Source organism: Pseudomicrostroma glucosiphilum, assembly GCF_003144135.1.
Source record: "Pseudomicrostroma glucosiphilum strain MCA 4718 unplaced genomic scaffold BCV69scaffold_15, whole genome shotgun sequence".
NCBI classification, from domain to species: Eukaryota; Fungi; Basidiomycota; class Exobasidiomycetes; order Microstromatales; family Microstromataceae; genus Microstroma; species Microstroma glucosiphilum.
Genome location: NW_020289927.1, coordinates 1 through 13,297, shown reverse-complemented (window position 1 = coordinate 13,297; position 13,297 = coordinate 1). Strand labels below are relative to the sequence as shown.

Sequence of the window (13,297 nt, the reverse complement as noted above, 5' to 3'; positions counted from 1 at the left end):
TCCCTCCAAAGTCTCAATACTTTCACATACAGCATGAGTGAGCCACTCCACGACACTGAGATGAAGGGACCTGCTCCAGGCGCAGGAGCTGGTGGTGAGCAGAAGATCAAAACGGCCTTCACAGAGCTCTTTGGACTCAAGCACCCCATTTCCCTTGCCGGAATGAATGTCGCTGCTGGACCTGCTCTGGCCGCCGCCGTCACCAATGCTGGAGGGTGAGTGTCGAGTGAAGAAGGCAGACTGCCGAATATGTGGCGAGACGACCCAAAGCAGCTGCTCGCGTGGGTGAAATGTTCGCATACGGTCTGCTCACCTACCTTCCCTCTTTACGCACTCTTGAATCTCGACAGTCTGGGAGTCATTGGAGGAGTCGGGTACACTCCCAAGATGCTCAAGAAAAATATCGAGGAACTCAAGGCTGACCTCAAGGACAAGAACGCGCCTTTCGGTGTTGATCTCCTCCTGCCTAAAGTTGGAGGTAATGCTAGAAAGACCAACACTGACTACGTAAGTTCTCAACGAGCAGAAGCCAGACATCCCATGCTCCCCACTCACGTTTTCCTCTCTCTCGTGTTCAACGCAGACCGGTGGCAAGTTGATGGAGCTCGTTGACATCATTATCCAGGAGAAGGCAGCTCTGTTCATGTGAGTGGCAAGACTATGAGGAAGGGCAGGGATGTCTGACTTTTCGGTGGCGATGCTGACGGGTGCCTTTCCCATCTTTGTAGCTGTGCCGTTGGTGTCCCACCTCCCGAGGTTGTCAAGAAGTTCCACGATGCCAAGATCCCAGTGGCAAACATCATTGGCCACCCCAAGCACGCCCCCAAGGCTTTGGAGGCAGGTTGCGACGTCATCATCTACCAAGGTGGTGAGGGTGGTGGCCACACCGGAGACGTACCTCTCAGTGTACTTGGACCCCGAGTGGTGGACATCTGCCGAGGCCACAAGAGCCCCTTGACTGGCAAGCAGGTCCTCACTCTTGCCGCTGGAGGTATCTGGAACGGCCGAGGTCTCGCTGCCGCTCTCATGTATGGCTCGGACGGTGTCTGGGTGGGCACTCGCTTCGTCGCCTCGGAGGAGTCTGGCGCTCCCAGGAAGCACAAGGAGGCCGTCTTGACCTCGACTCACGAGACCGACGTCCGCACCATCATTTTCACCGGACGACCCCTTCGAGTGAAGATGACCCCCTATGTGCAGAAGTGGGAGTCAAAGCCTGACGAGATCAAGAAGCTCACCAGCCAGGGTATCGTCCCCGTCTACCACGATCTTGAGCATGATGACGAGAACGGCACGGCGGAGCAGGGTGCCCGCGAGAGGTACCTGCTGGGCAAGTGTGCGGCCGTCATCGAGGATGTGCTGCCGGCAAAGACCATCGTGGACAACATGGTCAGCGAGGCCGTGGCTGCTCTTCAAGCCGGTGCGCAGACTCTGGGCTCCAAGTTGTGAAAAGACTCGTCAGAGATGTATGCTACGGAAGGGGTAGCATTTAGTACTTTTGTGATTTTACATAGCCTGGGAAATGTAAAGATTTCCTCCATAGTCTCTGATCAAGGCAGTGAGAAGGATGCGCTCAGTGCGTACGGTGCATTCAGGCGTGGGGCGTCGCGCCTCTGGGCTTCTGCCTGGCCATCGCGGTGCCAAAATTTTGACGAGGCCCGCTTTCCGTTCTTCCTGACGCCGACGTCCTACTTGCGCTTCTAGGTAGCATTCACACCTGCCACTCCTCCCTTCTGCTTGCCTGCTCCCTATTCCTCATCACTTCTGACATTCCCGCAAGGTCGAGCTCGTACGGCCATTAGCCTCTGTGCTCGCGCAACCTTCTGCTTCCACGCTCTCCTCGTCCTAGAGCCGCCGCCATGAGGAAGCAGCTGGATCCGCGGATCCAGACGCTGATCCGCACCAATGTGGCCACGCACCATCGCTCCTTCTTCGTCTTGGTCGGTGATCGAGCTCGCGACCAGGTCATCAACTTGCATCTCCTCCTCTCACAAGCTCGTCATACTGCTCGTCCGAATGTGCTGTGGTGTTACAAGAAGGACCTAGGTTTCACCACTCACAGGAAGAAGCGCGAAGCCAAGATCAAGAGGGATATCAAGAGGGGCATCAGGGAAAAGGGTGACAGTCAAGATCCCTTTGAGCTCTTTGTGGGGACTACCGACATCAGGTATTGCTACTACAAGGACACCCCCAAGATTCTAGGAAGGACGTTCGGCATGCTCATCCTGCAAGACTTTGAGGCCATGACGCCCAACATGCTCGCCAGGACAATCGAGACTGTAGAAGGTGGTGGAATTGTCGTATTGATGCTAAGAACGATGAGCAGTCTGCGTCAGCTATACTCTGTTGGTATGGATGTCCACTCCAAGTATCGCTCGACAATGGACCCATCAGAGCCAGTGGCACGCTTCAATGAGCGCTTCCTGCTCTCTCTAGGCGCAAATCCGGATACTCTCTTCCTCGATGACGAGCTCAACGTGCTTCCTCTCAGCCGAGGCAAGGACATCAAAGCAGGCGAGGATCTGCCTTCGACCTCCAACCCAGACACTGTTGCGTTGACGAAGCTGAAGGAGGAAGTCGGAGAGGAAGGCGTTGGCGTCACTGAGCTCGTCAAGTCTTGCAAGACGCTCGACCAGGCCAAATCGCTCTTGACGATCCTTGATATCCTATCGTCATCTTCTTTGTCATCTACCGTCTCCCTCACTGCTGCTCGCGGCAGGGGAAAATCAGCTTTGCTCGGCCTAGCCATGGCGGCTTCGATTGCTCACGGCTACTCGAACATCTTCGTTACTTCTCCCTCTCCAGAGAACCTCAAGACCCTCTTCGAGTTCTTGTTCAAAGGTCTCGATGTTCTTGGGTACGAGGAAGTTTCTGACTGGTCTCTACAGCGAGGCACAGGAGAATGGAAGGACGTTGTCGTGAGGGTCAATGTGTTCCGCAATTCGAGACAGACCATCCAATACATCGACCCTGCGGATTCGCACGTCCTCGGGCAAGCTGAGCTCGTCGTGATCGATGAAGCTGCTGCCATCCCCCTGCCATTGGTGAGGAAATTGATCGGACCTTACCTTGTCTTCCTCAGCAGTACGATCAATGGGTACGAAGGAACAGGTAGGAGCCTTTCCCTCAAGCTCATTCAGCAGCTCAGAGAGAGCGCAAGCAAAGGCCAAGCCATCAAGGCTGGACAGGATGACGAGGAGGCACTGACTGTCGCAAGTACGAGTAAGAAGGGCCTTGACTCTTCTGCGCCCCCTTCAAACAGTGCGACTACACTGCGTACGCTCAAGGAGATCACCTTGAACGAGCCCATCAGGTACTCCCGGGGGGACAACATTGAATCGTGGCTTAATCAGCTGCTCTGCCTTGATGCTTCGCTGGCAAGTACATCGTCCAAAAGACCGCCTACCTCTCCACATCCTTCCAAATGCGATCTCTTCTTGGTCAACCGCGATGCCCTCTTCTCCTACCACCCAGCCTCGGAGCTCTTCCTGCAGAAGATGATGGCGCTCTATGTCTCGAGCCACTACAAGAACTCTCCGAATGATCTGCAGTTGATGTCAGATGCTCCTTCGCATAGGCTCTTTGTCCTCTTGGGTCCTCCTTCTGAAGGAGGTGGACTTCCCGAACCTCTTGCGGTCTTGCAGGTTTCCCTAGAGGGTAACATTGCTCGGCAGTCTGTCCTCTCCTCTCTGTCTCGAGGAGAGCGCTCGTCCGGCGACCTCATCCCATGGACGCTGTCGCAGCAGTTCCAAGACTTTGACTTTGCGTCTCTCAACGGAGTACGCGTGGTACGCCTGGCAGTCAATCCACAATATGCTCAAAGCGGATACGGCAGCAGAGCGATCGAGTGTCTGAGGAGCTACTTTGCTGGTGAACTGGCAGACGAAGACGCCATCGCCGAGCGGGAAGCGAAGGCGCTTTCAAGTGGCGAAGAAAGCTTCTCTGCCATCGCTGCTAGGTCTTCGAAGACTGCTGGTGGGGACAGCCTACAGTCCGAGACCATTGCTCTCCGCGATGCCGCCCGTATGCCTGCTCTGCTACAGCGCCTCTCAGACCGCAGGCCGGAGCAGATCGACTGGCTGGGTGTCTCATTTGGCCTCACGCCGCCGCTGTTCAGATTCTGGAAGAAGAATGGCTATACACCCCTCTACATTCGTCAGACCGCGAATGACCTGACGGGAGAGTACACTACGGTCATGTTGCGTGGTCTCACCCCTTCTGCATCAGGCTCAGGTGACCTTGCCTGGCTTGGCGAATTCGCAAAGGACTTCCGCAGACGTTTCAATAGCCTTCTCAGCTTCAGATTCAGGGACTTTGCTGCTAGCTCAGCGTTAAGTATCCTCGAAGCCGCCACTTCTGGTGTTCGTGCCACGGCCACCGCAGAGGCGGACGAGAATGACATTCTGACCGCTCAAGAAATCCACCACTTGCTCACTCCGTTTGACCTCAAGCGGCTCGAGGCATTCGGGAACAACATGCTGGACTACTCGGTCGTATTGGATCTCTTCCCACCTCTTGCATCCCTCTATTTTGCAGGCAGGATCCGCTCCAGCGATGAGGATGGAGATGCTTCTGGTGCAGCAGGCGTGCCATCGCAGCCAGAAGCAGAGCTGCCTATCCTCAAGCTCTCAGCACTGCAGGCGGCGTTGCTCCTTTCCATTGGTCTGCAGCGTAAGGATCCATCGGACGTAGCTGGTGCCGAATTTGGCCTGCCCGTACAGCAAGGAGTAGCACTGCTAGCCAAGGGGGTGCGTCGCATTCTCCTCTGCCTGCGCAGGGTTGAGAGGAGAGAAGTAGGTCAGGGCGTTATACTGGAGCAAGAAGCGGCAAGACGCGCTGCGCCTGCATCAAACAAGCTTGGCAGGAAGATCGGTATGAGTATTGAGGAGGAGCTGGAAGAGGCTGGCAGACAAGAGAGTATCAGGAGGAAAGCTGCCGAGCAGCAAGCTCGACCTCTCACCGCGATAGAGGCAGAGGACGAGGACGACGAGGAAGACGAAGACATGGACCTCACGGCTGCTTCGGCATCCCTGCTTCCTGCTTCGGCCCCGCCAGCAGCAGCAGGGCTAGACGCGTCCGATCTATCGGCATTTGACGTCTCTTCTCTCCCTGCTGGAGGGTGGGAGGAAGCCGAAGCCCGAGTCAGAGCACTCCAGCGCGCCCGTGAAGAAGGTCGGAGCGAGGAAGAAATCAAGAGGCTCAGTACGGTCGTGAGTGTGAGGAAAGCAGGTGAAGAGAGTGGGGGTCACCGGGAGCGGACTGGCAGTGGGGCGAATGGCGCTGGGAAGAAACGAAAGGACGCTCGAGGGGGAGGTGACGGTCGATCTAAGAAGGGCCGCAAGTAGCCAGTTGTACTGTTCTAGCTATCGAAGACCAAAGTTTTGCTCTGTCAGTGTGAATGTAGGTCGATGAGCTCGAGCAAATTACCGTTCGGAAGACCGCTCCGATGCGGAAATACGGCCTCGGTGTAGGCGGCGAGATCTTCATCGTCAAGACCACTTCCTACGGCTGAGCTCGTCTTAGCCGCAAGAGTGGGTGTGACGATCGAGAATAGAGCAATGGCAAGCGTTGATGCAAAGATCACCGAGTCACAGGCACCAGAGCATTAAGCGCCGAAGGAATAAAATTCCGGCGCAACAGGAACCAGAGCCATAGGGACTAGAGCAATAGGGACCAGAGCAATAGGGACCAGAGCAATAGGGACCAGAGCAATAGGGACCAGAGCAAAGTCGATGGCCACAAGCACAAAGGCGGTGCTGACGCCTCAGGTACAAAAGGCCACCCAGGAGTCAGCTACAACGAGACGAGATAAGCAGCCCTTTCAAGGCCTCACCTTGCTACTGATCCACATTCCTCTACTCAGCATCGACCACTATCTTCTCCCTTTGATACCCGCCCCAGTGGGAAGAAGCTTCTCCATGCGTCATGCAATGTGCAAGGTGAGATTAGTCAGAGTGGTGCAATGACGATGGAGAGAAGGTCTCTGACACGTTGCATCTTGTACTTTCATCTTCACCGTAGGCAGTCAGTCAACTTGCTCGGGATATGAGGCGTGGGAACTTGTCTATGGCGCTCCGCCTTTCGACAGCACTCACACCTCGCCAGTTGCAGCTGCCGGTGCAGGATCTCAAGCCACTCGTCGCCCAGATCACGCTGCCACGCCGATCCCCTCTCGGAACCAGCACTATCTCAGGAGCTCGAGTACTTATCTCCCTCGAGCAACAACACATCAATGGCTCAGTGCTATGTCCCTAGCGCGCCAGCCGACATTCACCATGACACCTGTAAGGTCGATGCATTTCATGGCGCCTGTTACATAGTATCTTCACGGACACTTTCTGCTGGCACGGCCGGAAGCGAAACATCAAGTCTTGAACGCTTACAGTGATCCTCACTTACGAGGTCAATGATGCCAGACAGATCGCCGCCCACATCGTCACCAACGTGCGCGTGACGGACTTGGCGCGGAATCTGACACGCTTCAACGCGTTCTCGGCACGCCAAGCAGACTGTCTCGAGTATGCTATGATTGTCAACCTCGCGTTTCGTCCAGCCTTGGGCGACGCCCTGGCTGATGCGCTCTTGGCTGAAGTACAGGCAGCCCTCGCAGTGGCGGTCGAAGACCCGGGTGCCTACAGTGGCGCCGGGAACAAGTACGACATCGCGGTCGCTCGTCAAGAAGCTATTCGCGAGGCCTGGAGACAGCAAGGAGAACTTGATGCCCACTTCCCGACGACCAGTCGGACCAATCTCCAGGAAAAGATCTCCGCCGAATGCCGCCGGCTACTCGCAGACTTTCGCCGGGAAGGAGCGGAAGAGACCCCTGCAGGCGCCATTCTGGCTGCTGTCGATCTTGAGCGGGCACAAGCGCCGGAGCCCGATGGCCGAGCCGCAGAGGAGATTCATGAGCACGACGACGGCCAGCAAGAAGTGGACGAAAGGCCTGATGAGGTTGCAGACGCCCCGCTGCCCCACGATCGGGCGCTGATCGCACCGGACTGGGAAGTGACAGTCCGCAATCTTGCCAGCATCGCGGCGGAAATCGCTCAAGAATTGGGCGTGGCACCTCTGCCACTGCGGGACGGCTGTGTACTTACGCGCTTGCCGTTCGTCCCTCCCGACTGGAGTGACCAAACGACGCCCCGGGACGCACGTCAGGCAAATGACCTGAGTGACCTGTGCGATGCACTGAAGCAAGCACCTCGACCGCCCCCGCAAGATCCTCATTCGTGCGCCCCACCACCAGGCTTCTTGAACGATGCCGCCAGGCATGCACGCAGCGCAGGTACGTTGTACCTTGCTTGGGTCCGGCTCGCTTTTCTGGGTCAGTTGGACAGATGTCGGGTGACTGGACTTCCGCTTCGATGGGCCGCGGCAACTTGTACAAGCCGAGATCCGCTTCGAGTCACAAAAGTCGCCCATCTTGTCCATGATTTGCCCATCAGTCATGGCTTCTCCGTACAATGGCCCACCTCTCTTCGGCAGTTCGACTACGGTCGATGGAACGTGTCCGTCGAATCTTGGTTCGGCAACTGCTGGCTAAAGACGCATCGTCCAGCCTCCTTAGCAGCAACGTTGAGCCGCCGAACAGAGTCGTTGGTTCAAGCCACTGCTCTGATGGAGTTTGCCGCTCTGGACGAAGAAGAAAGAGAGGAGGTCGTCCAGTATTGCCGATCGGGGCTCGCGTTGCCAGCGTCCTTCGCACATAATTATCTACTGCCGGGTTAACAGGTCTATTGGGTACGAAGGGCAGATCACCCGGTCTCGCAGGTACAGCCTCAAAAGAGAGAGGTAGAAGGAGTAGCGGACCTCCAGATGGAGGATACTCATACTGAGGTACTGATAAGGAGCCAAGTCCTCTTTCACACCGCGGACGTTATTCCGTTGATATATGCAACGCCCTCTCATACATCGAGGCTGGGGGAACGGGACTTAAGTTCTCGAGCATGCCAGTACATCTGTAGTACTACATCAAAGTACGATGAAAATAATATCACTCACTGAGACGTTCTGCAAACTTCCGGCTCGTGTACCTGCGTGAGCGTGACAACAGCGACCTATGTGAGACAATAGGGTTGAGCACCTTCGCAGTATTTTCTTGCGGCTAATCTTTTCGGATCGCCGAAAGTCAGAACTTGCTCGCTGGGTAAAGTCCTGGCTTTCTTGGGCTCTGCTTGCTTTACAGGACCTCGATAGAGCAGCGTCGGCGGAGAGCGGCATCGATCCCGCGGAGGGTTTTCACAGCCCAATCAGATAACAGTCTCACCACGTGGCCCTTCAAAAATATCCTCTTTCCTTGGCAGGCAATCCGAACGGTTCTCGCTGCGCGTGTGCGGCCTCTCGGGCGAGACGCGCTGCATGGTGGTTGCTAATGGCCCGGATGGTGCATCCTCGCTCCTCACCACAGCAGCCTCTTCTACTCATCGCCAACGACCACGGTGCCAAGCACCAGAGCGTCTGCAGGGACAAGACAGCTCGCTCTGGCACCTGTCAAGATGCATTGCAAGGGGACCTCAGGGACACGGAAAATCCGGCAGGGGCCCGTACCGCACCTTCTCTTACCTCCTCGAGACCCTTCGGCAGGTAGCGCAAGCGATGGCACAAATTTTCGATCGGCCACGCGTGGGGTACCCGGGCAAGGGAGAGCACCATGTCGGCTTCAAACGAACTGAGAGGCGACCTTTGGCAGAGTCAGAAGCAGGGTATATGAAGAGGGAAAGCAACATGATCGGCCTCCCTCTCAGAAAGCCAGACCTCCTCCTCCTCGATCTCACTCCCTATCCTCTTCCTCCTCCTCCTCCTCCTTCTAAGCGACATGTCCGCTTCTGTCCACATCCTGCCAGCCGAAGGACGTCCGGCGTCCCTTCAATCCTCTAACACCAGCAAAGATGACCAAGAGAAAGGCTCCTCCGAGGAGAAGAATCTGGATCCGGCCGTATTGGTCGCCGCTGATACTGGCAAAGAGGACAAGGGAGGGTCCATTGTGCACGAGGACGATGCTCCCATGAACGGTTTGGCCGCTGTCTCTTGGAAGTGGAAATTGGCCGCCTTGCTCTGCGTTATCTTCCTATCCAGTGAGTAGCCCTGGAACGCACTACTTCCCGTACACGATCCTTTACTGAACAGCGTAACATGCCTTTGCGCTTGTCAGTGGGATCGAACTTCTGCGGCGCCTCCTTAGCCCCTTTGAAATCAACCATCAGGGCTGAAGTGCCAGGTGTGACGAACGCTAGGTACGGGGCTATCTCGTCATCGGCCAGTCTCATCAATGCGGTGCTGCCAATCCTTTCTGGCATCATCATCGACTACTACGGACCTACCTATGCTTCCGTCATTTGCTCCATCTTCATCCTCCTCGGGTCTATTGTCGTGGGCGTGGGTGGGCAGAAGGCCTCTTTCGGCATGTGAGTGAAGAGGCTATAAACATCATTCCGTACGAGCTGTCCGGCTGACTTCTGCTGTCGGGCCCACTTCACGCAGTCTGCTCGCAGGCGAGATCATCATGGGCTTCGGATCTACCTCCATCGAGACTGCACAATCCAAGCTCTACACTCACTGGTTCCGAGGCACCAAGGATGGCAACGCGTCTATGGCCCTCATGGGCTTTGTCTTTGGTCTGGACATCGCCATGGGTCGAGTGTTCAATCTCATGGGAGGACAGACTGCGGTCCCTATTGGCGAAAACACTGGCCGCTGGTACTTCTCGTTCTGGCTCGGAGCGATCATGACTGCCATTACGCTGGTCATCAACATTCTCTACGTTTGCATTGAGAAGGCTATGCCAGCCACAGCTCAGGTTCCTACCGGCAGACAGGTTGCCCGTGCCCGTGAAGCTCGAGGCCTCAACCGCGATGGCTCAGAAAGGAGTACCTCTGGTAAGAGTGACGCTGGCGTAGTCTCCTTCGTCCGCACTCGCCTCGTCTACCTCTCTCAGAGCTTCTGGACCATTCCTGCTGGCTTCTGGCTCGTGGCTCTTTCTCAGCTATTGCAAGCCGGTGCCATCCTCGGCTACACTTCCAATTCGGCGGACGCGATTGAGAAGACTCGACATACCACACGTCTGACTGCGGGCTATACTTCGAGCCTTAGCCAGATCATGCCTATTGTATTGACACCTCTCGTCGGACTAGGCTTCGACCGCTTTGGAAGAAGAATGCACGTCGTCGCGGCCATCGCTGCTCTCTGGGTTGTCGTCTTTGCGCTTCTGGCTTACTCGTCGGTGCATCCTCTGGTACCTGTCCTACTAGGTTCTTTCGCTCTATCTGCCAACGCAATTCCTTTCATTGCCGCCATACCCCTTCTGGTTCCAAATCAAGCATCAATTGGAACGGCTTTTGGAATTTGGAAGGCGTTCAACAGCGCGGGATCCACCATTGTCGACATCAGCGTCGGTGCCATTCAGGATGGAACCCCCGATGGAGGCTACTCGCGAGTTTTCGCTTTCCTCATCGCACTCAAGGCGGTAGATATCCTCTTCGGATGCTTTTACCACTACATCGACCGTCGCTACCTGTCGTCTGTCCTCTTCCTCTCGGAACGAAAGAGGATTGAGCAAGAGAGGCAGCAAGGGGAAGGCCATGAGAAGCAAGGGCTCCTCGCCGCGAAGAAGTCTTGGACCATCGCGGGTATGACCATCGGCTGCGCGCTCATTTCGACTGCCTACGTGCTCTACATTGTTTACTCCTACCAGGCTTAGATGATCTATCGAACTGGAACACAGCTGATGCTGATTGCTATCACATCTCCATGGCCAGATCGGCTAGAACGACGATCGGCTGAACTCTACGCGATCATTCTGTTCCGTCTCTAGCATGATATATTTTCCCCACGATGTCACCATCCGACGACTGTACGCACTGCTTCACAAGAGCTTGAGCCTCTGATTCCAATCTACGTTCCCCTCTACTCCCTCGATCCTCTCGCCCTTTGACCCAAACAGTGTATCCCATAGAAGGGTCTGTTTTCCATAGTTGGTGGCACGCTTCCACCCTTTGCGGTGGTGAAGGTCATGGTCCTCGATGACGAGGGCGCAGCCGATCCAACCAAGATAGGGTGACGTGACTGGGTTCGAGAAGTGAGCTCGCAATCCCGAATGACCTGCCGCCTCGATGTACAGCGTATAGGTGGTCGACACCCACCATGTCGGGAAATCGATTGGCCACACGAGATACGCAGCCAGAGGGATCAAGAGCATATCAAAGAGCTCTTGCTCGATGTCGGCGAAAGAGCCTAAGGCGGCTATAGGATGCTTCAATGAGTGAAGGTAGTGGGTAGGTTTGGCAAGAAGATCAGCCACAGGTATACGGACCTTGATGATTTGGCCTCTCTCACCTTTGTGGTATGGTGCTTGCGGTGAAATTGCCATAGAAAAGGTACCTCGTGCATGAGACGGTGATACCTAGGCTCGAAATGCGTCTCGAACTTCATTAGTGCCTTGCTCGTCATGGGAGAATGTGTGATACACTAGCACCTCCGCCACTCACCAGTAGAACCAGAAGTCGATCGCGCACGCGTACACGAAGGCATTCAAGGGCAACATCGCCGCCCACTTCCAGTTGAGCATCGTGGCCTGCTGTTCCGCCGTCTGCCCGTAGAGCATAGAGAAAGCAAACGTCACTCGCAGAGCGATGACTGCTAGAAGGCTGAGCGTGACGTGGGCCACTTCAATGTCAGGGATGCCATCGCGAGGCTTGTGCCCGTCAAAGAAGCCGTAGGCATGCGTCATGCGTTGCAGATGTCCAAATAGATCCGAGCCGTACCAAAGGAAGTAGATAAGGTACATTCCGCCGGCAAGCCAGTTGGGCAGGCATTTACCCGTGCCCCTGCTGAAGAGCCAATTGGCCAGCAGAGGTGCGATCGCTCGGGGAAAGACCCACCGATGCTGCGACAGAACTGAGTAGACTGGCACAGGGTCTGAGTGCTCGAATACTGGTGGAAACTCAGCCTTCGCACCAGGTGCCTCTCCTGCTAATGCGGTCGGCCCATCTCCTGAGCTTCCCGTACTTAAGGCACTTGCTCCATCGCCTTTAGTCGTACTCTCATCAGCGGTGTTGCTTAAGGCTTGCGCATGCATGTCCACCAACGTGCGCTGGAAGAAGTTCCATTCTGAGCGGGGTCGAAGGTGCCAGGTCGAAGCCATCCGCGACTGGGGCTTCCCTCGAATGGTAGTAGACTCAATGGTTGGCGATACGATAGCTGTACCAGTGGCGGCCGTCATGCTGATGCTTCACTCTCAGTGGATGCGGAGGTGCGATGAAGGATGGACAGGAAGGAAAGAATTCGCCCGCCCAACATTCTGCGACGGCCATTGCTGGCCCGTCTGTGTACCATGATCTTTCATCTGCCTGCCTATGAGCGAGATAGACGAGCGAGATGAGTGGGCAACATAGCTGGACGTTTCCTGCTGCACGGACCTTGACACCGATACGTCGCTTGAACAATTTCACGCACACGCGCATGCGAACCGCCACGCCGGGCCGTTTCCCCCACTACTGGCTCAGCACAATCACCGGCGACGCCGGGTGCCGGCGGGAGCAGGCCTTCGCCGCACCCAGCAAACCAAAATGCGAACGCGCTCTGAACGACTTGCGAGAAGCTGTCGACGAACGCGCTCTGAAGGACTTGCGAGAAGCTCGACAGCGAGGAAGTTTCGAGTCGCCCTTCTACTAAAGTGAGGGTGGTATCTTGGGAAATCGAACGTGGGTGAGAGTCATGACGGCTCAGGGGGGCCGGTGGCGGGAGACACTCTCCTTGGGAAAGCAGTACCGTCGCGTTCGGAGAAAGATCGGCTGAACATCATGTTCAGGCGCCTCGGCGACGCTCGCTGATTGAATGCTTCTTCGAACACAAAGTCGCTGACTTTGCACAGCATGAGAACCGGTACAAAAAAGTTGGGCAGGAGGTGCACCTGCATCACAGGCGAGAGGGTCATTACATCCCATTGGATGCGCAGACAGACAACAACAGGCAAGCAAGGTGCGATGTCTGTGACAAGAGACATGTGTGTCAAGCCTCCAGGCTGCTTGCACGATCGATACTCTGCCGTCCGTGTGAAGGCTAGAAAGAGCAGTAGGAAGCTGACCACGTCGCCTGTGGAAAGCATTGTTCTCTGACCCAGTGATAAGTGCGCCAAAGGGGACAGTATCACAAATAGCATAGAAGCTGCACAGGTCGACGCTGCCTGCTATTCCCAGACCTCGGCGATGGCTCTCTCCACCGCAACATGCTTCACCATCTGTGTGCTAACACGCACGTCCTTGTGCTACCGCTATCGGATTGAGAGCGATGACATGAACGCACA

At 55.9% G+C, this 13,297-nt stretch overlaps 7 protein-coding genes across 7 annotated transcripts; 4 read left to right on the top strand and 3 right to left on the bottom strand.

The window, feature by feature from the left end:
- Nucleotides 1–60: 60 nt before the first annotated feature.
- Nucleotides 61–1,446, top strand: BCV69DRAFT_252592 (NPD-domain-containing protein; the record flags this gene model as incomplete). The annotated part of the gene is made up of 4 exons (XM_025490476.1): nucleotides 61–215; nucleotides 351–507; nucleotides 584–645; nucleotides 729–1,446. 4 exons carry the CDS (start codon nucleotides 61–63, stop codon nucleotides 1,444–1,446), a joined length of 1,092 nt encoding a protein of 363 aa, XP_025345710.1.
- Nucleotides 1,447–1,694: 248 nt separating this feature from the next.
- On the top strand, nucleotides 1,695–5,388 carry BCV69DRAFT_284855 (DUF699-domain-containing protein). Its single transcript, XM_025493192.1, has one exon. The coding sequence runs from the start codon at nucleotides 1,857–1,859 to the stop codon at nucleotides 5,340–5,342; it is 3,486 nt and encodes a 1,161-aa protein (XP_025345709.1). The 5' UTR covers nucleotides 1,695–1,856; the 3' UTR covers nucleotides 5,343–5,388.
- An 896-nt stretch (nucleotides 5,389–6,284) lies between these two features.
- Nucleotides 6,285–7,908, top strand: BCV69DRAFT_65459 (hypothetical protein). Its single transcript, XM_025495429.1, has one exon. The coding sequence runs from the start codon at nucleotides 6,523–6,525 to the stop codon at nucleotides 7,723–7,725; it is 1,203 nt and encodes a 400-aa protein (XP_025345708.1). The 5' UTR covers nucleotides 6,285–6,522; the 3' UTR covers nucleotides 7,726–7,908.
- BCV69DRAFT_65468 (hypothetical protein) lies at nucleotides 7,847–8,273 on the bottom strand. Its single transcript, XM_025495430.1, has one exon. It carries the CDS (start codon nucleotides 8,215–8,217, stop codon nucleotides 7,969–7,971), a length of 249 nt encoding a protein of 82 aa, XP_025345707.1. The 5' UTR covers nucleotides 8,218–8,273; the 3' UTR covers nucleotides 7,847–7,968.
- A 728-nt stretch (nucleotides 8,274–9,001) lies between these two features.
- Nucleotides 9,002–10,693, top strand: BCV69DRAFT_288346 (MFS general substrate transporter; the record flags this gene model as incomplete). The annotated part of the gene is made up of 3 exons (XM_025493619.1): nucleotides 9,002–9,071; nucleotides 9,149–9,401; nucleotides 9,478–10,693. 3 exons carry the CDS (start codon nucleotides 9,002–9,004, stop codon nucleotides 10,691–10,693), a joined length of 1,539 nt encoding a protein of 512 aa, XP_025345706.1.
- Nucleotides 10,694–10,858: 165 nt separating this feature from the next.
- On the bottom strand, nucleotides 10,859–12,214 carry BCV69DRAFT_301026 (hypothetical protein; the record flags this gene model as incomplete). Its single annotated transcript, XM_025494517.1, has 3 exons — nucleotides 10,859–11,245; nucleotides 11,329–11,395; nucleotides 11,481–12,214. 3 exons carry the CDS (start codon nucleotides 12,212–12,214, stop codon nucleotides 10,859–10,861), a joined length of 1,188 nt encoding a protein of 395 aa, XP_025345705.1.
- Nucleotides 12,215–12,556: 342 nt separating this feature from the next.
- BCV69DRAFT_284851 (hypothetical protein) lies at nucleotides 12,557–13,163 on the bottom strand. The gene has a single exon (XM_025493191.1). The coding sequence runs from the start codon at nucleotides 13,097–13,099 to the stop codon at nucleotides 12,707–12,709; it is 393 nt and encodes a 130-aa protein (XP_025345704.1). The 5' UTR covers nucleotides 13,100–13,163; the 3' UTR covers nucleotides 12,557–12,706.
- Nucleotides 13,164–13,297: the final 134 nt, after the last annotated feature.

Coding starts and splice junctions, on each gene's coding strand:
- BCV69DRAFT_284855 (XM_025493192.1), top strand. CDS start 1,857: ATGAGGAAGCAGCTGGATCCGCGGATCCAGACGCTGATCCGCACCAAT.
- BCV69DRAFT_65459 (XM_025495429.1), top strand. CDS start 6,523: ATGATTGTCAACCTCGCGTTTCGTCCAGCCTTGGGCGACGCCCTGGCT.
- BCV69DRAFT_65468 (XM_025495430.1), bottom strand. CDS start 8,217: ATGCCGCTCTCCGCCGACGCTGCTCTATCGAGGTCCTGTAAAGCAAGC.
- BCV69DRAFT_284851 (XM_025493191.1), bottom strand. CDS start 13,099: ATGCTTTCCACAGGCGACGTGGTCAGCTTCCTACTGCTCTTTCTAGCC.